The sequence below is a fragment of the Oryzias latipes genome, chromosome 16, assembly GCF_002234675.1.
Source record: "Oryzias latipes chromosome 16, ASM223467v1".
Taxonomy (NCBI): Eukaryota; Metazoa; Chordata; class Actinopteri; order Beloniformes; family Adrianichthyidae; genus Oryzias; species Oryzias latipes.
In genome coordinates, this window is record NC_019874.2 from 18,010,145 (window position 1) to 18,030,560 (window position 20,416).

Below are 20,416 nucleotides of genomic sequence, written 5' to 3' on the forward strand. Positions count from 1 at the left end.
CACTGAGTTGGGTGGATGTAAAAGTGGACATTGAGTGCACGCTGCTGTCCAGCGTATCAGACTGCAGAGCAGAAATGGATCCTCAGATAAAAGCTGTGCATCCTCGGCGAGACCTGCTTCCTGCCTAATGGCTGTCAGGCAACAAGAAATGGAGCAGGAAGAGGACGCCAGCACTTAGACATCATCCACATCTCAGCTCATAAATGTGTGTTTGTTTCTGCTAAGAGTGGAAACAAAGCGCGCTCCACACGCACGCACACACACACCCACACCCACACACACAGATGGATAGATGGAGATGGAGGGATTGATTGAGAGAATGTGATAACTGAGATGAAGGGAAAAAACTTGAGGAAATATTGTTGGGACATAAAAGGGTTAGACTCAAAGTGCAAAGTATCACGCAGACACACAAACGGCTGAGTCACACAATCACACCACATCATGCTTGCTCTTATATTAGCAAATGGAGTCTGTGTGATTGATCGCTCTGGTTTCATTTCTTTAATGGAATATAAATGTGGCAAATGGAATATTTTATATTATTAAAGCTTTTCAGGAGGGGGACACATGCGAGCGTAACTCTAGTGTGTTTGTGTTGTGCACACAGGGAGGAGAGCACTGCTACTACCAGGGGAAGGTCAGAGGCATTCCTCAATCCTTTGTGGCTCTCTCAACCTGTCATGGATTGCAGTAAGTACAAGCTGTGTAGAATGTTTCCCCTTTATGATAGGCTCTTACTCAGATGCATCAGTGTGTTCACTTTCAAATCTTGCTGCTATTTATTCATTAGCTCAAAGTAATGAGTTTTGGCGTGTCCTCTTCTTTTCCTTCTTCCACTTAAATGCTTGTCGACATTTCAGGTTTTAAATAATAATATCTCAATAGTTTATCTTCATTAAGTCTAGTGGTAGAACATGCGAGTTTTAAGCCTCACTCTTTTCTGCTCATTGTTATTTTTTTCATCTAATTGTCATTTTCTGTTTGTTAAAACACAAAGATTCATACTTGCACATGCTCTGTCAAACCTCACCTCACTCCATCTAGTTTCATCTCGAAGCCAAGGACAAACAAAGCCAAATATCAGTGCAAAGATTTTTTTAAATACCGTAATAATGAAATAATGAAAGAATTAAGCTGAGTTTTCTTCATAGGATCTCATTGTTTGCATCATTACTGACATTTTAAAAGAGGTTTTCAGTGCAGCAACATAAAAAATCAGCATGTGCTTCAGTGAAAGACCTACTCCGATGAAAATAACGTTTCTGGTATTTTTAACATGTCCTTGTGGCTTTTTTCTCCTTGATGCAGGACATAAATTGAGAAAAAAGGACATACAGTGTTTCGGGACCCCTGATCATTGTCAAGATTTTTCATTCCTAAATCATGGGTTGTTTGGATCATCAATTTCATTTAAACATGACATATAGCAGATGAACACAGTGATATTTGATAAGTGATATGAAGTTTATTGGATTTATAGAAACAGTACAATAATTACTTGAACAAAAAAAGGCTGGTGAAAATTTGAGCACCCCAACAGAAACATGCCATCCATATTTAGTAGATCCTCCTTTTGCAGAAATGACAGCCTCCAATCGCTTCCTATAGCTTCCAATAAGGGCCTGGATTCTGGTTGAAGGTATTTTGGACCATTCCTCTTTGCAAAACATCTCCAGTTCAGTCAGATATCATGGCTTCCGAGCATGGACAAGCCGCTTTAAATCACACCACATATTTTCAATAATATTCAGGTCTGGGGACTGAGATGGCCATTCCAGAATGTTGTACTTGTTCCTCTGCATGAATGCCTTTGTAGAATTAGAACAGTGTTTAGGGTCCTTGTCTTGTTGAAGTACCCAGCTTCGGCACAACTTCAAGTTTGTCACTGATTCTTGAACATTGTTTGTAAGAATCTGCTGATACTGACTGGAATCCATGCAACCTTCAACTTTGACAAGATTTCCAGTACCTGCACTGGCCACACAGCCCCAAAGCATGATGGAACCACCACCAAATTTGTCTGTGGGTAGTAAGTGTTTGTCTTGGAATGCTGTGTTCTTTGTTCGCCTTGTATACCGCCCCTTGTTATGTCCAAATAACTCCGTTTTAGTTTCATCAGTCCACAGCACCTTATTCCAAAATGAAGCTGGTTTATCCAAATGTGCTTTAGCATACCTCAAGTGACTCTGTTTGTGGCATGTGCGCAGAAAAAGCTTCTTCCGCATTACTCTTCCATACAGTATCTCCTTGTGCAAAGTGCGCTGAATGGTTGTACGATGAACAGAGACACCATCTGCAGCCAGATCACGTTGTAGGTCTTTGGAGCTGGTCTGTGGGTTGAGTTTGATTGTTCTCACCATCCTTCGTAACTGCCTAACTGAGATTTTGCTGGGCCGGCCTTTGCTTGAACTGTGCCTGTGTTCTTCCATTTTCTCACTATATTCCTCACAGTGGAAATTGACAGCTGAAATCTCTGAGCAAGTTTTTTGTATCCTTCATCTAAACTATGATGTTGAACAACCATTGTTTTCAGATCATCTGACAGCTGTTTTGAGGTTCCCATGTTGACATTCTTCAGAGAAGATGCAAAGAGGAGAAAAAACATGCTCTTGGCCACCTTAGACGCCTCTTCTCATGATTGGCTTCACATGTGCATGTAGGTCAAGGGTCAATGAGCTTATAATAAAAATTTTGTGTTCCAAAAATTATTGCTAAAGGTAGTCAAATCAATAAAACAACAGGGGTGCCCAAATTTACGCACTTGCCTTTTTTTGTTTAAGAAATTATTGCAGTTTCTTTAAATCCAATAAACTTCATTTCACTTCTCAAATCTCACTGTGTTCATCTGCTATATGATATATTTAACTGAAATTGATGATCCAAACAACCAATGATTTATGAAGAAAAATCTTGAAAATGATCGGAGTGCCCAAACTTTCTCATACCGCTGTCTATTGAGAAAATTAAGCTCAAAGTTGCGTTTCTGAGTAGTTCTTCAATCAAATTGTTGTGAATCAGTAGGAAATGCAAAAATGCCTTTGGAAAAAGAGAGTATTGGTTAAGAAAATACACTGCATCGACTTGTAGACCACTCTATCCGTCTATGTCTTTGTTTTCCTCGTCTGAGCTGGTATCTGGCTCAAAACTGCACGGCTAGACAGCTCTGATATTGCTCACCATTTTTTTTTGCACCGGTAACGTTAGGTTGGAGTTGTGAGGGGCTGTAAGTTAGTGGGAGAGCACACACACAAAGAGCTATCAGCAACAGGGAGGGGAAGGGGTGGCGGGTTTGCTCCGTGTTAACGGTCCGGCCCACAGCTAAAAGGCAAATTTCTAATGAATTACTGCCGCTCTGCCAAAACTATGTCCTAGAAAACGACACAGGTTGTTTTTTTTTGGCAAAAAACGGCAAAATCATAATTAAAAGACCACTGGTAACACTTTTACTATAGATCAAAAGATGCTTGGAGTGGGCCTTGAAATACTTTTTTTTCAGCTTTCTTTCCTTCTTCTTGAATTCCCAAAATGCCTTTCAACAAGACAATTTTTGTTCTGACCTGAGCCTATCACACCTGCTGATTTCACAGTTTCTCCTTTAGCAGCTTGTCTTCTCACTGGAAATCCATGTTCATGCTAGGATTCTCTGTTGTCTACCATCTATTTATTTTTTTTGCCCTCACCGCTCTCATTTTCTCCAAAGGAAAACAAAGATGAAGCCCTGAGATGCTTGTGCAGAACGCCTAAGTCAACTTGCAGAACAATTCGATTTTTTTTCCAGCGATCATGTAAACAGTCTCAGTTGCACGCATGCATGTTTGTTTTTCTACAGCTGTGAGGGTTTTCTACACACAATATATTCTGTAGCTTCTTCCTTTAGTCATTGCATTTATTTTCTCCTAGTTTGACAGGAATTCAGTCTATAAAGATTGTTTTCTACTTGAATTAGGTTATAATTAGAATTTAACAATAACATCAGCTTTTAGTAGAGTAATTTCACAAAAGCATAAAGTGACCCTTCTTTTAAATCATTTAGCTAAAGGAGCTGAGTAACACTTTCTATGTTTTGCTCAGCCACAGTTTCTTAATCATCTTTTGTGAGCTGCCTCTGCTTTCTGTGTCCACTTATGGTGCTTCTGTTGAAGATGCAACCAGCAAATGCTTGGCTCCCATCTTTAGTTTTCTTACACCATGTCTTCCACCCACATTTCTTTGCAGAAATCCTCAACATCAACATCTCTTTTCCTATTTAGATCCAATCCTTATCTGTCTTGTTTCTGACCGTAGGACCATGCTTGGGCTCCATGTGTCCCCTTGACCCTTCCTCAGTCTGCTATCAGGCATCATTCATGCGCTGCAGTGGTCACACGTTCAGCCTTGATACTGGCAGTTATCCAGATGGTTGCTGCTGCTTTGAGGGGGTGACAGCTGAATATATTTAATCGGGGCAAGATGGCCATGGTGTGATATTTTTCTTGATTTTTGTCACTGTAAAATCAAGGACTGAAAGGCTGAAAAATCTCCCTTAGTATACAAAACTGTTTCCATTTCTCAGAGAGAAATTAGTTTTAGTTCAAGAGCAACTTATGCACGAACCAGAGAGTTTACAAAGAAATGTCGGTGACCTTTTTGGGGTCAGAAAAACTGAGCCCTCTCCTCCAGTTTACACCAGCTTTCAAGGTTGAGTTCAACAGCAAGGTGCCTCCCCATCACCATGGTAACCAGATGTAGCTGGGCTCCAATGATAATTTAAAGAAGGAAAACATTTATGAAGACCAGCTACCGTTTCAGGGTATCTTTGGTTGTGTTTTTCTTACAACTATTTTTTTAAATCATAAAACCGGCACCTCGTGTTTTACTGTGCACTAATCAGTATAAGGCATGGAACGTCCTTATTTTCTCTATTGTAGTACAACATATTTTGACATCTTTGTGTTAAAGCAATAAATGCTGCAGAGGAAGTAATTGTACTGAAGGAGAATAATCCGAAGGAAAAAAGCTGAGGGAGAGGTTTTGAGGGGTGGAGACATTGTGTGGCTGCAGTGTTTACCCACCTGGCTTCACAGTTTGACCTGAGCAATCTCCTAAAAGCTGCAGATAAAGTTAATTAAAGGATGATGTCCTTTCAGTGTGCACTAGCACAGTCAGACAGAAAAAGGACCTTCAATCAGGAGCTTAAAGACACTCTAGTTCAAATTAAATCTGGAGCTGGGAGTTTAAAATGAGTTAAAACGTGAGAAACACATCTTTTTTTTTGTGGGAAATTTATAGATTTAATCCCAAATAAGATAAAAAGAAAATATCTTGTTTAAAAAAGAAAATTCCAAGTACTCAGTCCAACACCTTGTTTTATCTTTAGTTAATTTTTAACACAGTTTTTTCTCACCAACTCATTGAAGGATAGTTGCTCCTGTTGATTCTGGTGGACGGATTCTAATTCAGCACAGGGCTGGTAAAGTTACTGCTGACTCATGACCATACTGCATCTCAAAGTTAGCTGACTGCACACAAAATTGTAGACTTAGTCACCAAACTTCCACAAGTTGGATGATTCAGTCCAATAGACTCATCTGGCTCCACTTTGTTAAAGTTTATTTTTCTGATTGCTCTACATTGTATAGAACACAAAATAATGAATACTGCGACAAACTGGCGACCTGTCCAGCATGTCCCCTGCCTTTGCCCACAAGTGGCCGGGATAGGCTCCAGCAGCCCCGTGACTCTGAAAGGGACAAAACCAGTTTAGAAGATGAATGAATGAATGAATGAATGAATGAATGAATGAATGAATGAATGAATGAATGAATGAATGAATGAATGAATGAATGAATGAATAAATGAATGAATGAATAATATGAGGTACTCCAGCTATAACCCATGTCTCCCTGTGTTTCAGTGGGATGTTTTCTGATGGCAATCACACCTACATGATAGAGCCTGGAGGACATGACAGCAGTAATGTAAGTGCCGTGCACGCTTTTGTTCGTCAATTATAAAACTCAAGAGGTTTTTCTCAAAGCAAATACCACTTAACAAGGTGTTGAAGCAGTTTTGTTTACTTTTCAAAGAACAGTTACTCAGAATCACAAACTATAAGAAACTAAACCTCAAAAAAAGAAAGAGAAAAACAATAAAAAAAACTGGAACAAAGTCCAAGCAGCAAACAACAGACACAAAATAATACAATTCAGCAATAACAACAATGAAAAAAAGGGATATTGAAAAGAGACATTACAAAAAATAAAAAATCTCAGTTTTAGAAAGCAAAAATTTGGGGCTCAGTTTCAAAAAATGTTATGTATGAATCATTTTTTCTTAAAATGATCCCATTTTTTTTACTAAGATTCGAAAATTTTAACATAGCACATTGATTTAAATGTTACATCCAATGACTGTGAGTTACCATAGATAAAGCCTGTAAGTTTGAGCGGGTGGAGTTGAGTTCCCCCAACAGGAAGTCATGGACTTACCTCTTCAAGACATCCTGTATTTTTTTGCTTTGAATTTGGCTCATGTGGTGCAGATGGAGAAGATTGGGGAAATTAGTTCCTGAAAAATTTATTTTATGATTGTTTATCCTTTAAGAATGGGGCAAAAGATTTGCTGAAGTGACTCTAAATGGATGGTCTGAAAGGCAAACATAGTTTTTTTAAAGAAAGTTTCTGTTAAACATTAAATTATTCTATTCTTAGTTACATTTGCTGTTACAATATATAATTAATTATTTGCTAATTTCTTTGGTTTTCCATCCTGCACTTTAAATTGCTTTGATCACTTTAATACTACTGTGTTTTGAATTCCTCATACAGTCTAATGTCCAAAAGTTTGATAGAAAGGTGGGTTGTATGTAATAAACAGAGATCTGGCTGACTCATGGGTGAACTTGGTTTTTGTCTTAAAAGTTCTGCTCTTCACCAGTTCAGGGGGGAAAAAAGAACTAAGATCAGAAAGAGTCTCTGATCATTTGTGTGAGCCCTTTAAAAATTCTTACCAGGCATGTGGCAGAGTCAGAAAAACTGTTATTTATAATAACCGATTATATTACTAATTTGATAAAAAGGAGAAAATGGTTGTTAATAAAGCAATTGAATGATCCGAAGGCTAAAAATAATGCATATAAGACAAAAAGGTTTTTCCTCCTAAGACTTTTCCATCATTCCCTCTTTATTTCTTTTACTTTCCTGTCTGGAGTTCTCCAGAGAGACTAAATAATTTAAACACAGATCACAACTCTGGATATTGCTGCAGCAATCTTTAACAAAAACTCCTTTTTAAACGATCAGCACTTCAACTCTGGCACAGAATCCTTGAAAAAGCTTCTCTGGAGTTTAAGTGCTACATCTAAAAAATTGCCCAAAACATGTAATTCAGAAAATAGGATTAATCAGATTTGTTTATTGCTATATTATGCTTCTAACTATAGAAACACAAGGCAAATTTCAATAAATATAAACAAAAATAAGTCCAAAAACTTCTGAATGAACTGAAATGTGATGTACAAATTAGAGCTTTTCATATAATTTATTTCATCTGCACCTTTTACTAAAACTGCACTATATTCAGTTGGAATTTCATGCAGAAAAGCCCGCTTCTATAGGAAAACAAAGATGTTGTTCCATAAGAAAATATTTGTTCCCATTGTGTGCAAGTTCTTACGCACATGAACTGTGCAGGTCAATATAATAACAATAATTTTGCTGTTCTAATTAGAAAAGCTAACGGAGTGCTCTCAGCACAGTGCGTCTTCTTTTACCTCTTCTGTAGCATTAGTCATTTTAACTTGTGCTATCTTAGATGACCCCACCCTTGCGTTGACGTGTTCTCCCTACCATGACAAACGTGGATAAAGGTGGAAAGATTTCATGTAATCCATGGACACCAGTGAAGATCACAAATCATTGAAGAAAGAAGGTTTAGAGCACTGTCTAGTGGGTCTAGATGACCCAACTCCCAATGTTAAAGTGCCTAGGATAGCACAGGGGTTACGGACATTTTTATTTAAAATAAGTTATATGTGGGACAAGTGTGGGATTTTAGTTGTTTTGTCTCATTAAGGACTCCTTTATTATAGCTCTCTTTCTGACTTCTGTACCCCCAGCAGCATGGGGGTCCTGCTGATCACAGGCTGAAACCATATGGTTCAGCTGAAAGCTTTCACCCTCAGATAAAGGTAGACAATCAAAAAACGTTTGATAAACAAGATTTACACAAACTGTAATTCAAAATTTTTAGTTCTGCAATCAAGAGTATGCTGAGTGAACCCAATTTTATTCTACATATGTAGCATTTTTAGAGGGCAACGTTTAGGCCAACAGGAGATGCTGACCTTTGAGTTCAGAAAGCATCACATGGTTTTCCCTCCTGGTTTTTATTTTCATCTATTTTTTACACTTTTCAAGCCTTTTGTGTGTTTGCTGTAATTATACTTAAACATTTGTGTTTTCAGAGAAAACGTGTGTGCCTTGTGCTGTATAAAAATGTCAATACAATAGCAGAAAATTCAAACTAGAAGTGAAACCCTTTTGCATTTTTGTTGTTGCATTCAGTTTTGGCTATTAGCTCTTGTGGAGTTTTGTTTTCAGAAACTTTGATTAATCAGTTTTTAACTTTGTTTAGATCCTCCCGAGAGTCTCTGCAACAGTGAAACTATTCACCAGAACTGTTTAAAACCTTAAAAAAAATGAACCAGTAAATGAATATTACAAGAATGCTTTCTGGTTTATTTATACTTTTTTGAATCATGGCTTTACCAATGTTTTGGGTTTCATATAAATTTGCTAGTATTTATACTAATTTTTTTTTAGATATTGCCTTTTGGCAGGATTATTGAATTAATTTCAGGTCTAAACAATTATAATGAGATTAAATTATTTTATCAATATTAGAAATGAGACTTAAAAGGTGTAAATCGTAATATCAGAGGATATTCTCTAAATTTATCTTAAGATTCTCTGATATATTGTACTTTAACCAAGTTTTGACATTTTTATTTTCCCACTAATTTTCAAAATGAGTCAAATCTGCTCTAATTTTAATTATTGACGTTGCTTTTAAATTATCTTTGGTGAAAGGAGGCTTTGAAGACGAGAAAAAAGGAGGAGCTTGAGTGTTCAGAGGCTTTCTTAATTGGATGGGGGGGGGGGGGGGGTAGGATGGGGGGGTTTACTAGATGCCAATTGGTAGAAGCTGAGTGGAGGTGGTGGCCCCCCGTGTGGCCTGAAGCCAAACTCAAGCATCTAAACCAGCTCTGGTTCATTCACACATGCAAAAAGAGACGTGACCCCATCCTCCATCTCTTATATTCATGAGCCAGCAGCCTGGGTCTAAGGTACAGTCACCCATGGCAACGCAAACCCCGCCCCTCCCTCCAATGGACGGCATATGAAAAACCATCTGTGCAGACTCTTAATCCTCGTCACTTCCAAGCTCCCCGCCGTGTCTATATGCTTCATGTATATTTTGAACTGAGATTATCGGCTCAGACGGAAGAACAAAAGCAGACGCAGCCGTGAAATGCAGTCGCTCTGACCGTAATGGATAAAAGTGCTGGCTTTGAAATGTTGGGCCATTGAAGAGATGATCCACCACACACTGAAAGGTCACATCAATTAGAAAAAGTTAACACCTAAAAATCCTTTTCTGAGTTTTATGTAAAAAACTGAATTTAGCTCAAATTGATCTGGATCAAATCAATTTATCAACCAGAAAAAAAACGTTGTTTTTTTTAATGTATAAAGCATTTGTTAACCAAGCATATATTTAAACAAACAGCATGAATTCAGATTTTGTTTATTTAAAAACAATTCTGACAACAGCGTTGCTGAATAACACATACAAAAAATGTTATTTTGTGCTTGATATGCAAAATACACAAAAAGGCATCTGGATGGAACAAAACAAAATAAGCCAACATTATTTTAAATATTAGTGCATTAAGAATTTAACAGCTGCTCCAGTTCTTCAGGCACAGCGACATTAAAAATAATTCAAGTTACAGTAAAAAAATACTACAGGGTGGGTTACTTAGGAGATGCCCCGTTTGGAACCACAGACTTTGAAAAAGGCTGCATTTTAAGTGTTGATTTTCAGTAGAGACAAACAAGCAAGAATGTGAAAAGCTGGAATGATACCTGTTAGTCTTCATTTAGTTTGCTAAATATTTTCATCATTATTATCACGATCTTTGCTATAAATATGTTAAGGCTTTCCCCCCGCCTTTCCACACTGCTACAAGGATTGACCCTTCAGTAATTTTCATTTTAGCAACGATCTCATCCTTCATTAAGTTCTGCACTGTTGGCTTCATTCTGGCTCAGTTAATACAGGAATGTCAATTTCTATCGCTGACATTCGCGAGCGGGTGGAGTAACGGTGGCCTGCGTAGCTTGGGGCATAAACCTGAGAGGGGGCGTAACTCTGAGAGGGGGCGTAAATCTGCGAGGGCGCATAACTCTGCGAGGGGGCGTAGTTGTAGGCTTGAGCGCCCCCCACTTCTGCTCCGTAGTTATCTGCTGCAGGGTGCTGAGCCACGTACACCTGAGGTGGAGCAGGGGCCACTACAGTTTGCACGTAGCCCTGTGGGGGCCCTAGAGGCTGAGCGTTGATCACAGTAGGAGGATACACCTGTGGGGGGAACGTCTGTGGACCATAAACTGGGGAGGGCGGGTACCCATTGGCGGTGAGTGGCTGAGTAGATGTAGAGGTAGACATGGAGTTCAAAGGCAACCAGAAAGGTGAAGGCAGCTTCTTACACATGCAGTACCACATGAACATTAGGAGTGCGGCTAACATGAGGCCTCCTGAACAGCCTATGGATACATACACGGCAAAGCCATCAGAGAAAATGTTATCGTATTTAATGTTCATCTCCTTGGTGCGGAACAGGAACCACACGGAGGGCGCAATGGCGATGGCCCCACCCAAGAAAAAGAACATCCCAGCCACGAGGTGACAGCCCGGACTGTTCACCAAGAATCTGATGGTCTTGATGTCTGGTTCGGGTTTGTCGGAGCAGCAGCAGGTTTTACACATCCCTGTGGTGGACAGGAGTAAGGCTAAAAAGCCAAACATGAGGCCTGCTGGGAGACAGAACTGCAAGAGCCGCAAATCCAGCTGATCCAATTTAGAGTACCACTAAAAAAGAAAACAAAAACACAAGAATATCATTATTACTTTAAAGAAAAGTGCAAGAAACTACTGAACGGCAGTAAAAACAATCTGGGAGTTTTACCTCTGAATCATAGTAGTAGCAGCCCGAGTATCCGTCCTGTTTCACGCATTTAGCCCACAGCCCGTCGTACACGCTGATGTTTTTGGCATTTTGATTGAAAGTGACAAGTCTTGTTATGCGCCACTGTGGGATTACCGTTGCCACAGCGATCCCAGCCACGGACACGAAAGCAATGATGAAGGAAAAGGCGTTGGTGGCGTGGATGTCCCGGCAGGACATGGCTGGTTTGGGATGGAGATGAAACTGTCAGGAGAGCTTCCTGCATGAAGTCAGAGAGAAGACTTCAGTATTTCTATCCCATAAAATAAAAAAACTCAGGAAGAATTTTGTAAAACAAATTGATCTAGATTCCTACTAAAAAAAAAAGCTAAGTGTGCCACAGGCTGACCTAACTATGAGCAACCCCCTCTGCATTTCTATTCACCACAGTGTATGTGACCCACTATCTGCTGCCCCTCAAGAGACAAAGCTCTCATTTCATTAGCAAACAAAGTAAGGATGACGGTGGCTGAGCCTGCAAGGCGGAGGGGTCTTCAGCAGCATTATACAGTCAGAACAATGTGTAGAGATTTGAACTTTACTTTGATTAAACACAACTCTTGGACTTATACTTTAACATATGCCATGCTGACATTAAAAGAAATCAAAACCAGTGGATATGTTCTGCAATTTTTCAAGCTACAAATCACTTCTAGAGTGAAACTAAATTTAAAAAAAAAAGCAAAACAAATATGAAAAGTCAGATTATGTCAACCATTGTGAACTTAGACGTTGTCTTCTCCTAACTGAATATCAATATTAGGATTACTATTGTTTGATATAACATCAATGCTTCAAATGTGTAAATAATAATTATAAAGAGGAGTGATCACATAAAAAAAATACTCAAGTATCAAATTCATGAAGACTGGGTTAGTTTCATGAATGTAACCACAGAACAGCTTTGTTGCACATTTTAGTTCATTTAAAGCACAAAGTTTGCCACAATCATTTGAGGGTTTTCACATTGGATTTATAACTTGCTAAAAAGGTAATTAAATAACATTGAAAGTGAATAAAAACACCTGAATTTACTGTCACACACTAAACTTGGCTAAATCAAACTGTTTTATTTCTTCTTTGTAATATATTTGTAGGAAATAAATGTTAAAAGTTAAAATAAAGTTGCAATTATTATAATTTGTACATTCATAAATAGGGTTGGGCGATGTCCCTTAAATTGGCCGTTGACGATGTTTGCTGTCAACCATCGGGATGGACGATGACATCGTCGGGGGGGGGGGGGGGGGGGGGGGGTATTTATACATTTTTCGTTCTTATATAACTGCTATTCGTTTTTTTGCTTTTTTCATTTTATTTCCCAACTAATGACTAATCCGTGATGATCCAGTATAAACTGAGGGAAGTGACTTTAACAAAAAAAGTAACAAACAAAATAGAAAAGAAGTAGTCCGCTCCCGCACTTCACTGGTGAAGTGGACCGGCGGAGCGCGGACTTACAGGTTTGTGTTTGATGGGAGGGAGGGAGGGAGGGAGGGGGGTACATGAGCGGTATGTGTGGGAGATTTAAGACTGCGATCCGTCCCGCAGCTCTAGGGGTACAAGCAACCGAACTCAGAACCGGGTCTAAAAGTGTGTGTCTGTGCACAGCTCGGATCATCAGCGCACACAGCAGTTTGAGCTTCAAAGCAGAAATGTCGCTCAGTCCTTAGAAAACATTCAAACAATCACGCGGATTTGTGTTTCCAGGCCCGTCCCGACTAAATAGCACCACCCAAAGCTAATGTTGTTAGCCCGTGTTAGCATACTGCTAATCCTGGCTTCGTTCAGAAAAAGCACTGACCACACGGATTAAAATTCAAATGATGAGCGAACAGGTGTTTCATAATAACCGTAACATTATTAAAAGCACGTTTAGAAGATCGTCTCGTATATTACCGAGCTGACATGTCAATGTATATAGCCGCTCGGCGCTGTTTAACATTGTTTTGTATTGAATTGTTACATTCAATAAAGTTTGAAAAAAAAAAGTCGCTCGGCGGAATTTATATCCTTCCGGTTTTCAAACCCTACTGCGCATCTGCGAATGATTTATTCCGACGGAAAGTGTGACCTTAGTGAACGTTTTTATATTCTGAAAACATTTTTCTGGGCCCATGTACACGGTTGGATTCTAATCCGATCATTGATCCCATCAAGATATTTTGTACATGTAACCGCGGCTTATGGTGTCGACGCGCAACGTGGCGGGGGCGTGGCATCACGATGGTGGTCTCTCCATCGGGATGTCAGTCACCCATCACGATGGACGATGATATCGTCCATCGGCACAACCCTATTCATAAACTATTATGTTTGTGTCTGTCATAAAGTTATTTATCTTGTCCAAGTTATAAATGACATTATGACTGATGATGACGACGCCTGCAGACAATGATCTCTTCTATGTGCTCAAGCAAACACTCTTGGACGCAGGTTTTATTCATGTTAATATTCTTCAATTTAGATCTCGCTGCACTGCTTTATACACACCACACATGTCGATGGATTACTGGGCCTCCAGCATGCAAAAGTTACAAGTTGCTTATAATGAGACATTTTATTTATGGGTTAATACATCTTATGCCTCAGAGAATCAAATTATTGTAGCCCTCTCCAATATAAAGCACAGCTGTCTTGCATTTCAGTCTCCAGTCTGGAGGTACTGGCATGGACGCATTTTTCAGCCCCTCGGTTTAAATTAAGGTTGTAATTTGTGTTTTTACTAGGATTTTTATGCCTATTGGTTTTAGTATTTTTTATCAAAGTCAAAGTCAGCTTTACTGTCAAATATGCTGCATACACAAGACAAACCGCACAGATGAAATTACTTTCCTCTCGCCCCACATATATATTTTATTGTACCTTTTGAATTTCTGTTTCTTTTTATAGTCTTATTATTTGGACATAGCCCATAATAAAACCATTCATTCATTATAACTTAATCAACGTTAAACCTGAATAGAATTGATAGGATGACTAATTTACATGATGAAGTAATCCTGTAGACTTGTATAACTAACTTCGACATGATACAGATATCCAACAGAAACTTGGATAGATTAGTTCTACCCCAAGTTATCAAGCTAGAACTTACACAAGTACAGTGTATTTGCTTAAAAAAAAAGAAAAATCGGTGACCAGACTGAATCACCAAAAAAACCTTCACAATAATTATGCGGGCGTGTCAAGCAAAGGAGCGATGAAGCTAAGCTAATGATGGGTAACTCTACTTTAAGCTACTTTTACGATCTCAAGCTTTTGTTTATTACGCAACGCAGCAAACATATCTAACATTTTTCATATTTTAGGTACTTAAAACTTTAGTTCAACATAAAAAATGGAATTAAAAGCAAACAATAACAACAAATACGTTGAACGAATTCACATTGTGTTGACCTATTATTAGTCAAGTTAGCCGATGGCTGAAAAGTTAGCCTCGATCGATGTACTTGTTGTATTCCAAACATTTATGGTAAAATCGAATTTACATTGTCTGATAAAATATTAAATACCTTGTATTAACTGGTCTTCACCGGTTCTTATTATAAAGACGGCGGCAATTCATTCTTCTGTTTCATGCTTGTGGGAAAACCATCGTTCCTTTCCCAAAGATCGGAGCGTAAACAGGAAGTGGTCATTCCCGTGTAACCCTCAGTGCTGTCTTACAGGCGCCAACCAAACTTTTTTAACTCTTTGTATTGTCTCACAGGTGATAGATTAAGTATAAAATTGAACCATACTTTATAAATCCATAAAATTATAAAATAGAACCTTACTGTATATAATTTTTTATTTTTTTTTATTTTGTAACTTTCACCAAATTTGACTTCTTCCGATGTAAACATGACTTTTTGAGTCAGTAAGGTTCTATTTCACAAAATCTTTTGTATAAATAATGTTATTTAAAGAGAGTCTCCCAATACCCATGATTCCAACAAATTGTGTAAGAACATATACATAACAAAACCTTAAACAAAAGAAATAAATAAATAAAACTTCTTACCTTTTAGGGAGATGTTCATCTTCACATGATTTACAAATCTGCAGGACACGATGGACTCAGCGATCTCTTCAGTGGTAAGATGAATTCTGGAGAAACTGAAAACTTTCATGCAACTAAAAGTACTGTTCTCTGTTTTTCTTTTCTATAGCATCAGAAGTATGCAAATATTTCTGCATATAAATAATACTGTTTTGTGTCACAGGTGATCTTCCAGAACCAGCTTCCTCAAGCCGTCCATTTTCTGGGTCAAAAGTTGTCCACTGGAGAAAGAAGAGACAGGTATGTGTCCACGTCCACTCGGAGCACAGTAGTTTTTTGGATAATTAGTTTAATTGAAACTGATGTAGACTGATAATTAAGTGGTGTATACTGGTTGCTCTTATAGTATTTCAAATGCCATTTAAACAAAAGAGGAGACATATGTTGATTACTTTTTAACAATATTTTCATTGGTGTAGATTATGTGCTGTTACAGAAATCAGTGAAAAGGATGACCATCTTAAAAAAATAATCAGGCTCTTGTCATTTTTCAGGCTCCGCACTTTTCAAGAAGTGTGGAAGATGAGACCAAATACATTGAACTTATGGTAATCAATGACCATTTAATGGTAAGTATTGAGCAAACCGTCAAAGCATGATGCTTAACTTTAAATGAATTGAAGCACATAAAAAAAAAACAATATTTATGCGAACACTTCAGTTTTTTGGGTTAACATTCCATTTTTAGTGTTCCTAGATGAAAACAAGAGTAAAACTGTTATTTTTATCTATATATCTATTTATATCTATATATATCTATTTATATATATATATATATATATATATATATATATATATATATATATATATATATATATATATATATATATATATATATATATATAAAAAATTTTAAATCTGCAAAGTTATTTTATTTTATTGTTTTGATGCTTTAGGTTTATTTACTTTCAGTTGTCAAATAATTTATTAGTAGATGTATATTTTTTTAAGACTTTATTACTTGGATTATAAATTTTTGAACTTTTGAACAGTGTTTTTGAAGGTTTTATTATTTTGTTCTATCCCTTTTGAGGGTTTATAGCAAAAAAGTATGATACATAAAGCAGAAATATAATTTTTTTCCCAATATATGAGTTAAATTGATTCTCTTTTTTTAAAAATCATTTTTTAAACTTTCTGCTTTTTCTTTGATCTTCTCTAGTTCAAAAAGCATCGCCTTTCTGTCGGACACACAAACAACAATGCAAAGACAGTGGTCAATATGGCTGATATGGTAAGAACTATATCGACCTTCTTTTTGGAAAGCCTGCCAGGAGCTGAGCACACATTTCACTGATTTCTCATTGAACCACCCTGACTCTGCACTGCTTTATATAATATGCTTTGAGCAGCCATTTACAATCCACCTGAGAATTTTGTCTTCAGATCTTAAAATTTTTGGTCAGCAGTTGCAATGCAACAAAACTGACAGCAAACGTAAAGGCTTTTATTATTTGTGGCTATGTGTGCATGTCCTCTCCCTGAAGCCTGTAGGTCACTTCTGCAAGATGATAGGTTGATATAGGTTCACAAAGGTCACCTTTTTTGCCATGTCCTTGAAAATGATCGTACAAAGCAGGCCTTTGTATGGGAATGAAATATTGATTTTTCACTGGAATTACTATTCATTTGCAAAGACACAGTATACACAGTTATTGAGAAATAACTTTAGAAATGTACAGAAGAAGTGTACAAATGAGTTAGAATTCAGTTCATTTCACTATCCCTCCTAATGTCCTCTATTTGTACATATTTGCATCTTAATTCATAAAAGAGCAAAAACAAATTTTAGAAACTGACTTTCAGAAAAATCAAATTCTTTCTTAGATCTTCAGGGAACAGCTCAATACCCGGATTGTTCTTGTCGCCATGGAAACCTGGTCCACTGACAACAAGTTCAACATCGATGATGACCCCATGGTGACGCTGAAGGAGTTTATGAAATACAGGAAAGACTTCATTAAGGAAAAGTGTGACTCAGTACATCTTTTCTCGTAAGTCTGGTCAATCTAAACAGAAATGTAATGCCTTTTATATGAACTCCATCCCTTTCCTGAACAAATAATGCAACCTTCTTTTACATTTTTTTTGCAGAGGAAATCACTTTCATAGCAACAGGATGGGTGCTTCCTACTTGGGAGGAGTTTGTTCTCTCACAAAAGGCGGAGGAATCAGCGAGGTAAGAGTTGAACTATAAAAATATTATTAAAAAGCACTTTTTTTCTAATTGGCCTTTTTAGGTTTCCTCACAACAGATGAAGTTTAAATAGTTTGTCTCACTTACCCAGAAAGTAAAAAGTGGGAGAGAAATAACTTTTCATTTAAGTATTGATATAAAAAGAGCAGGAAAAGCAGCAACAGTTACATTTTAAAAAATAAAATAAAAGCAAATGTTAGAAAACCGTTTCATCAAATGCACAGTTTCATTCAAACTTGCAAAGCCAACATTTTTTTTATGAAATGAGGCAATTATTTTTTGGTACTATCATCTGTCAAAATAAAACTTTTTTTAATTTAAATCCTGACATTAAAATTACAAAAAACGTAACTCTTGCAATAGGCATTTTTTGTGTGTCTTCAGTCTTCATTTTTTGTGTATTTAAAAAAAATCTATTTCTGCTGTTTTCCTTTCTTTTTGTTTCAGTTTGGTAAAACACACGAGATGGCCATTTTCCTAGCTCAGTCTCTTGGACAGAACATTGGCATTTTCTCAGACAAGAAGAGGATCCTCAGTGGTATGCAGTTAAACCGTAAATAAAGAAAACTTTGTTTTTTACTTTCATTAAATGCTCTAACTTCTCTTTTAGGTGAATGTGAATGTGATGATCGATGGGCAGGCTGCATCATGGATGACATGGGGTAAGTTTCAACCAATGTTCCCCCTTCTCTCACCCCGAAACATGCCATGTCTTCACTCACAGATGGCGGTGACTAAGTTTGTCGGTGTCATCACAGTTTTCTCACTTTTTTTTTCAGTTTATGCAGTCCTTGCTGCTCCAATTCCTCTTATATTATTAAAATTGGCAACTTCAGTTCAGATTTGTCAGATATTAAAACACGACCACCTGTATTTACCTTATTTTAAATTAAGAATTCTTTTTTTTCAGCAGTTTAATCTTAGAATTTTTGTTGCAGCTATATTACTCACCGCTAGATGTCAGTCAACATTTACTGTAGTATTTAAAAACCCTGAAAACCTTTAGAAGCACTGTGATAAACAAGAATTCGTCTTGACTTCTAGAATCGGCAAACATTCAGTAAATCTGCGATTCATGCCGTGAATGTTCATGCAGAAATCTGGGCAACCGTCGACTTAAAAACTGTCTCGATGTGGTGTGCGCTTATTTGTGAGCATGTGTGTATGTGTCCATGTTAGTCAGTGTGTTGTGTGTTTGTGATTGTATACCCCTCTTCTTGCATATCCCCAATGGGACAGCAGGTGAGCAGAAACTTGCTACAGTGTCACTTGTGCTGGTTTTGAACCGACTGGCTGCCTTGGAGAGGGTTGACAGTCATTACAACCTTTTCTCTTCTCTTCTGTTACCTTTTCTGTATTTTTCATTATCATCTCACACAGTTTCACAATTAGATAATGTGTATCCTGGATTTAATTTTTTTGTATCAATGTCACTGCCTGATTGTCAAAGAACATTTTCTCAAACCCTTTTGTATCCATAACTAACCCATTGATGCAACATCTTCATTCTTTTTCTGTCTCGTGTGCTCACCTAACATCGCATCATGTCCTGCTTCACTTTAAACTATAATATTATCTGATCATGTGACAGGACTTGAGCTTCTTTGAAACATTTTCTTTTTGAACTAAACTACAATCTACACTCATTAAAATTCTAATGGGATTTTTGATTCTAACATTATTTCAATCTTCAGCACCTGTTTGCCTGATCTATCCTGATTGCTAACCTTTTGTTACAATATGTTCTACAGGTTTTAGCTGCTGTGTGTATTTTTACATCCATCATTTGTGTTCTAACAAGCAGTACACTCGAGATAGCTTTGTAGTTTTGCTGTTTTAGCTTTTTGATCTCAACTACAGCTTTAATCAGGCTGATAAATCAAAAATTAAGTGGCACAATCTTTTAAAAAAGGCTGATTTAGGTTTTAAATATATTTTAAAATTATTTTATTTGTTGTTTTTTTTAATGAAAGACAACATGTTTTTCATAAAAATCCGGACAAACTACACATTTTTGCAACAATTAGTGGTTTCCAACCTTCGCAAAAGTGAAAAAAGTATTTTGTGTTTGGCGTTTATGTGCTGCAAAAATGACAGACTTGTGATCATTGCCAAATCAGTGTTAAAGAGGAGGAAAGTGCATGTTGCAGACCCACAGAACCACACATGTGAGACAGTCAGATGGTTTTCTAACAGGAATCTTTTAACAAGAAAATGAAAATTTAAACCGTAAAGTTTGACATCTATGAAATACTGCAGTTATTCAACATTTTCATCACCATCATGGCTTCTTGTGTTTGAATCTTCTTGACAGGTGACTTTGTTTGGTCACATGACATATAAGGAAGCTTCACACAACCACTTTTTTTGAGAATTATTGTCATTGCATTATCTTCTCTGAAGCTTCTAATAAGCCAAAACATCAAAGCCAGCCTTGTTAATCACATTCCTACAGTAAGAGTTAAGACCAGATCAGATGTGCTCAGTTTTGAGTTTCAAACTTATTCCTGATGTGGATTAGGCCACAATAAAGTGAGCATCTTTCTGGATAGGACTATATAAACCAGATTATCTTGGAGTATTTATTTTATTAGGTCAGTGACAAACGATAATGCAATAACAAAGTAAAAGCTGCTGTTTTCTGAGATAAATTTCAAGAAATTTGCTTATTTGGATTTATTTACATCCTATAAATGTCAAAATACCTGCCTTCCTACATATCTGTCCACATGTCAGGCTCGTCTCTGAACTGTGAGTATTTCTAACCAGTAACAAAACTTCACATGTCAACTTAATTGTTCCATTTGAATTTGTTGTGTTCACGCCTGTAAAGATGCGTTGGTGGGTAAAGACACAAATGTTTTGCCTCCTTTGCTGTCGGGCAAAAAACCTTAAACTCCACTGT

At 37.3% G+C, this 20,416-nt stretch overlaps 2 protein-coding genes across 6 annotated transcripts in view; one reads left to right on the forward strand and one right to left on the reverse strand.

Moving 5' to 3' along the window:
* The window catches only part of adam22 (ADAM metallopeptidase domain 22), a 64,307-nt gene that overhangs the window by 29,190 nt on the left and 14,701 nt on the right, over positions 1–20,416 (forward strand). For all 4 annotated transcript variants that reach the window (XM_023964022.1, XM_023964023.1, XM_023964024.1 and 1 more), the window contains exons 5-14: positions 611–693; positions 5,897–5,960; positions 15,283–15,349; positions 15,478–15,554; positions 15,809–15,883; positions 16,477–16,548; positions 17,142–17,308; positions 17,409–17,493; positions 17,959–18,049; positions 18,122–18,173. In XM_023964022.1, coding sequence (XP_023819790.1) covers positions 611–693; positions 5,897–5,960; positions 15,283–15,349; positions 15,478–15,554; positions 15,809–15,883; positions 16,477–16,548; positions 17,142–17,308; positions 17,409–17,493; positions 17,959–18,049; positions 18,122–18,173 — 833 coding nt within the window. The remainder of the gene's footprint in view (positions 1–610; positions 694–5,896; positions 5,961–15,282; positions 15,350–15,477; positions 15,555–15,808; positions 15,884–16,476; positions 16,549–17,141; positions 17,309–17,408; positions 17,494–17,958; positions 18,050–18,121; positions 18,174–20,416) is intronic.
* Positions 9,774–14,926, reverse strand: cldn12 (claudin 12). Of its 2 annotated transcripts, none has more exons than XM_011485260.3 (3): positions 14,785–14,926; positions 11,231–11,451; positions 9,774–11,133 (listed from the first exon to the last, which is right to left on the reverse strand). In XM_011485260.3, exons 2-3 carry the CDS (start codon positions 11,447–11,449, stop codon positions 10,303–10,305), a joined length of 1,050 nt encoding a protein of 349 aa, XP_011483562.1. In that variant the 5' UTR covers positions 11,450–11,451; positions 14,785–14,926; the 3' UTR covers positions 9,774–10,302. The 2 variants fall into 2 exon arrangements, with proteins under 2 accessions (XP_011483562.1, XP_011483561.1); XM_011485259.3 differs by having other exon boundaries at positions 11,231–11,489; positions 14,785–14,925.

Coding starts and splice junctions, on each gene's coding strand:
- cldn12 (XM_011485260.3), bottom strand. CDS start 11,449: ATGTCCTGCCGGGACATCCACGCCACCAACGCCTTTTCCTTCATCATT. Junction 11,134..11,230: donor GCTACTACTATGATTCAGAG/GTAAAACTCCCA, acceptor TTTCTTTTTTAG/TGGTACTCTAAATTGGATCA.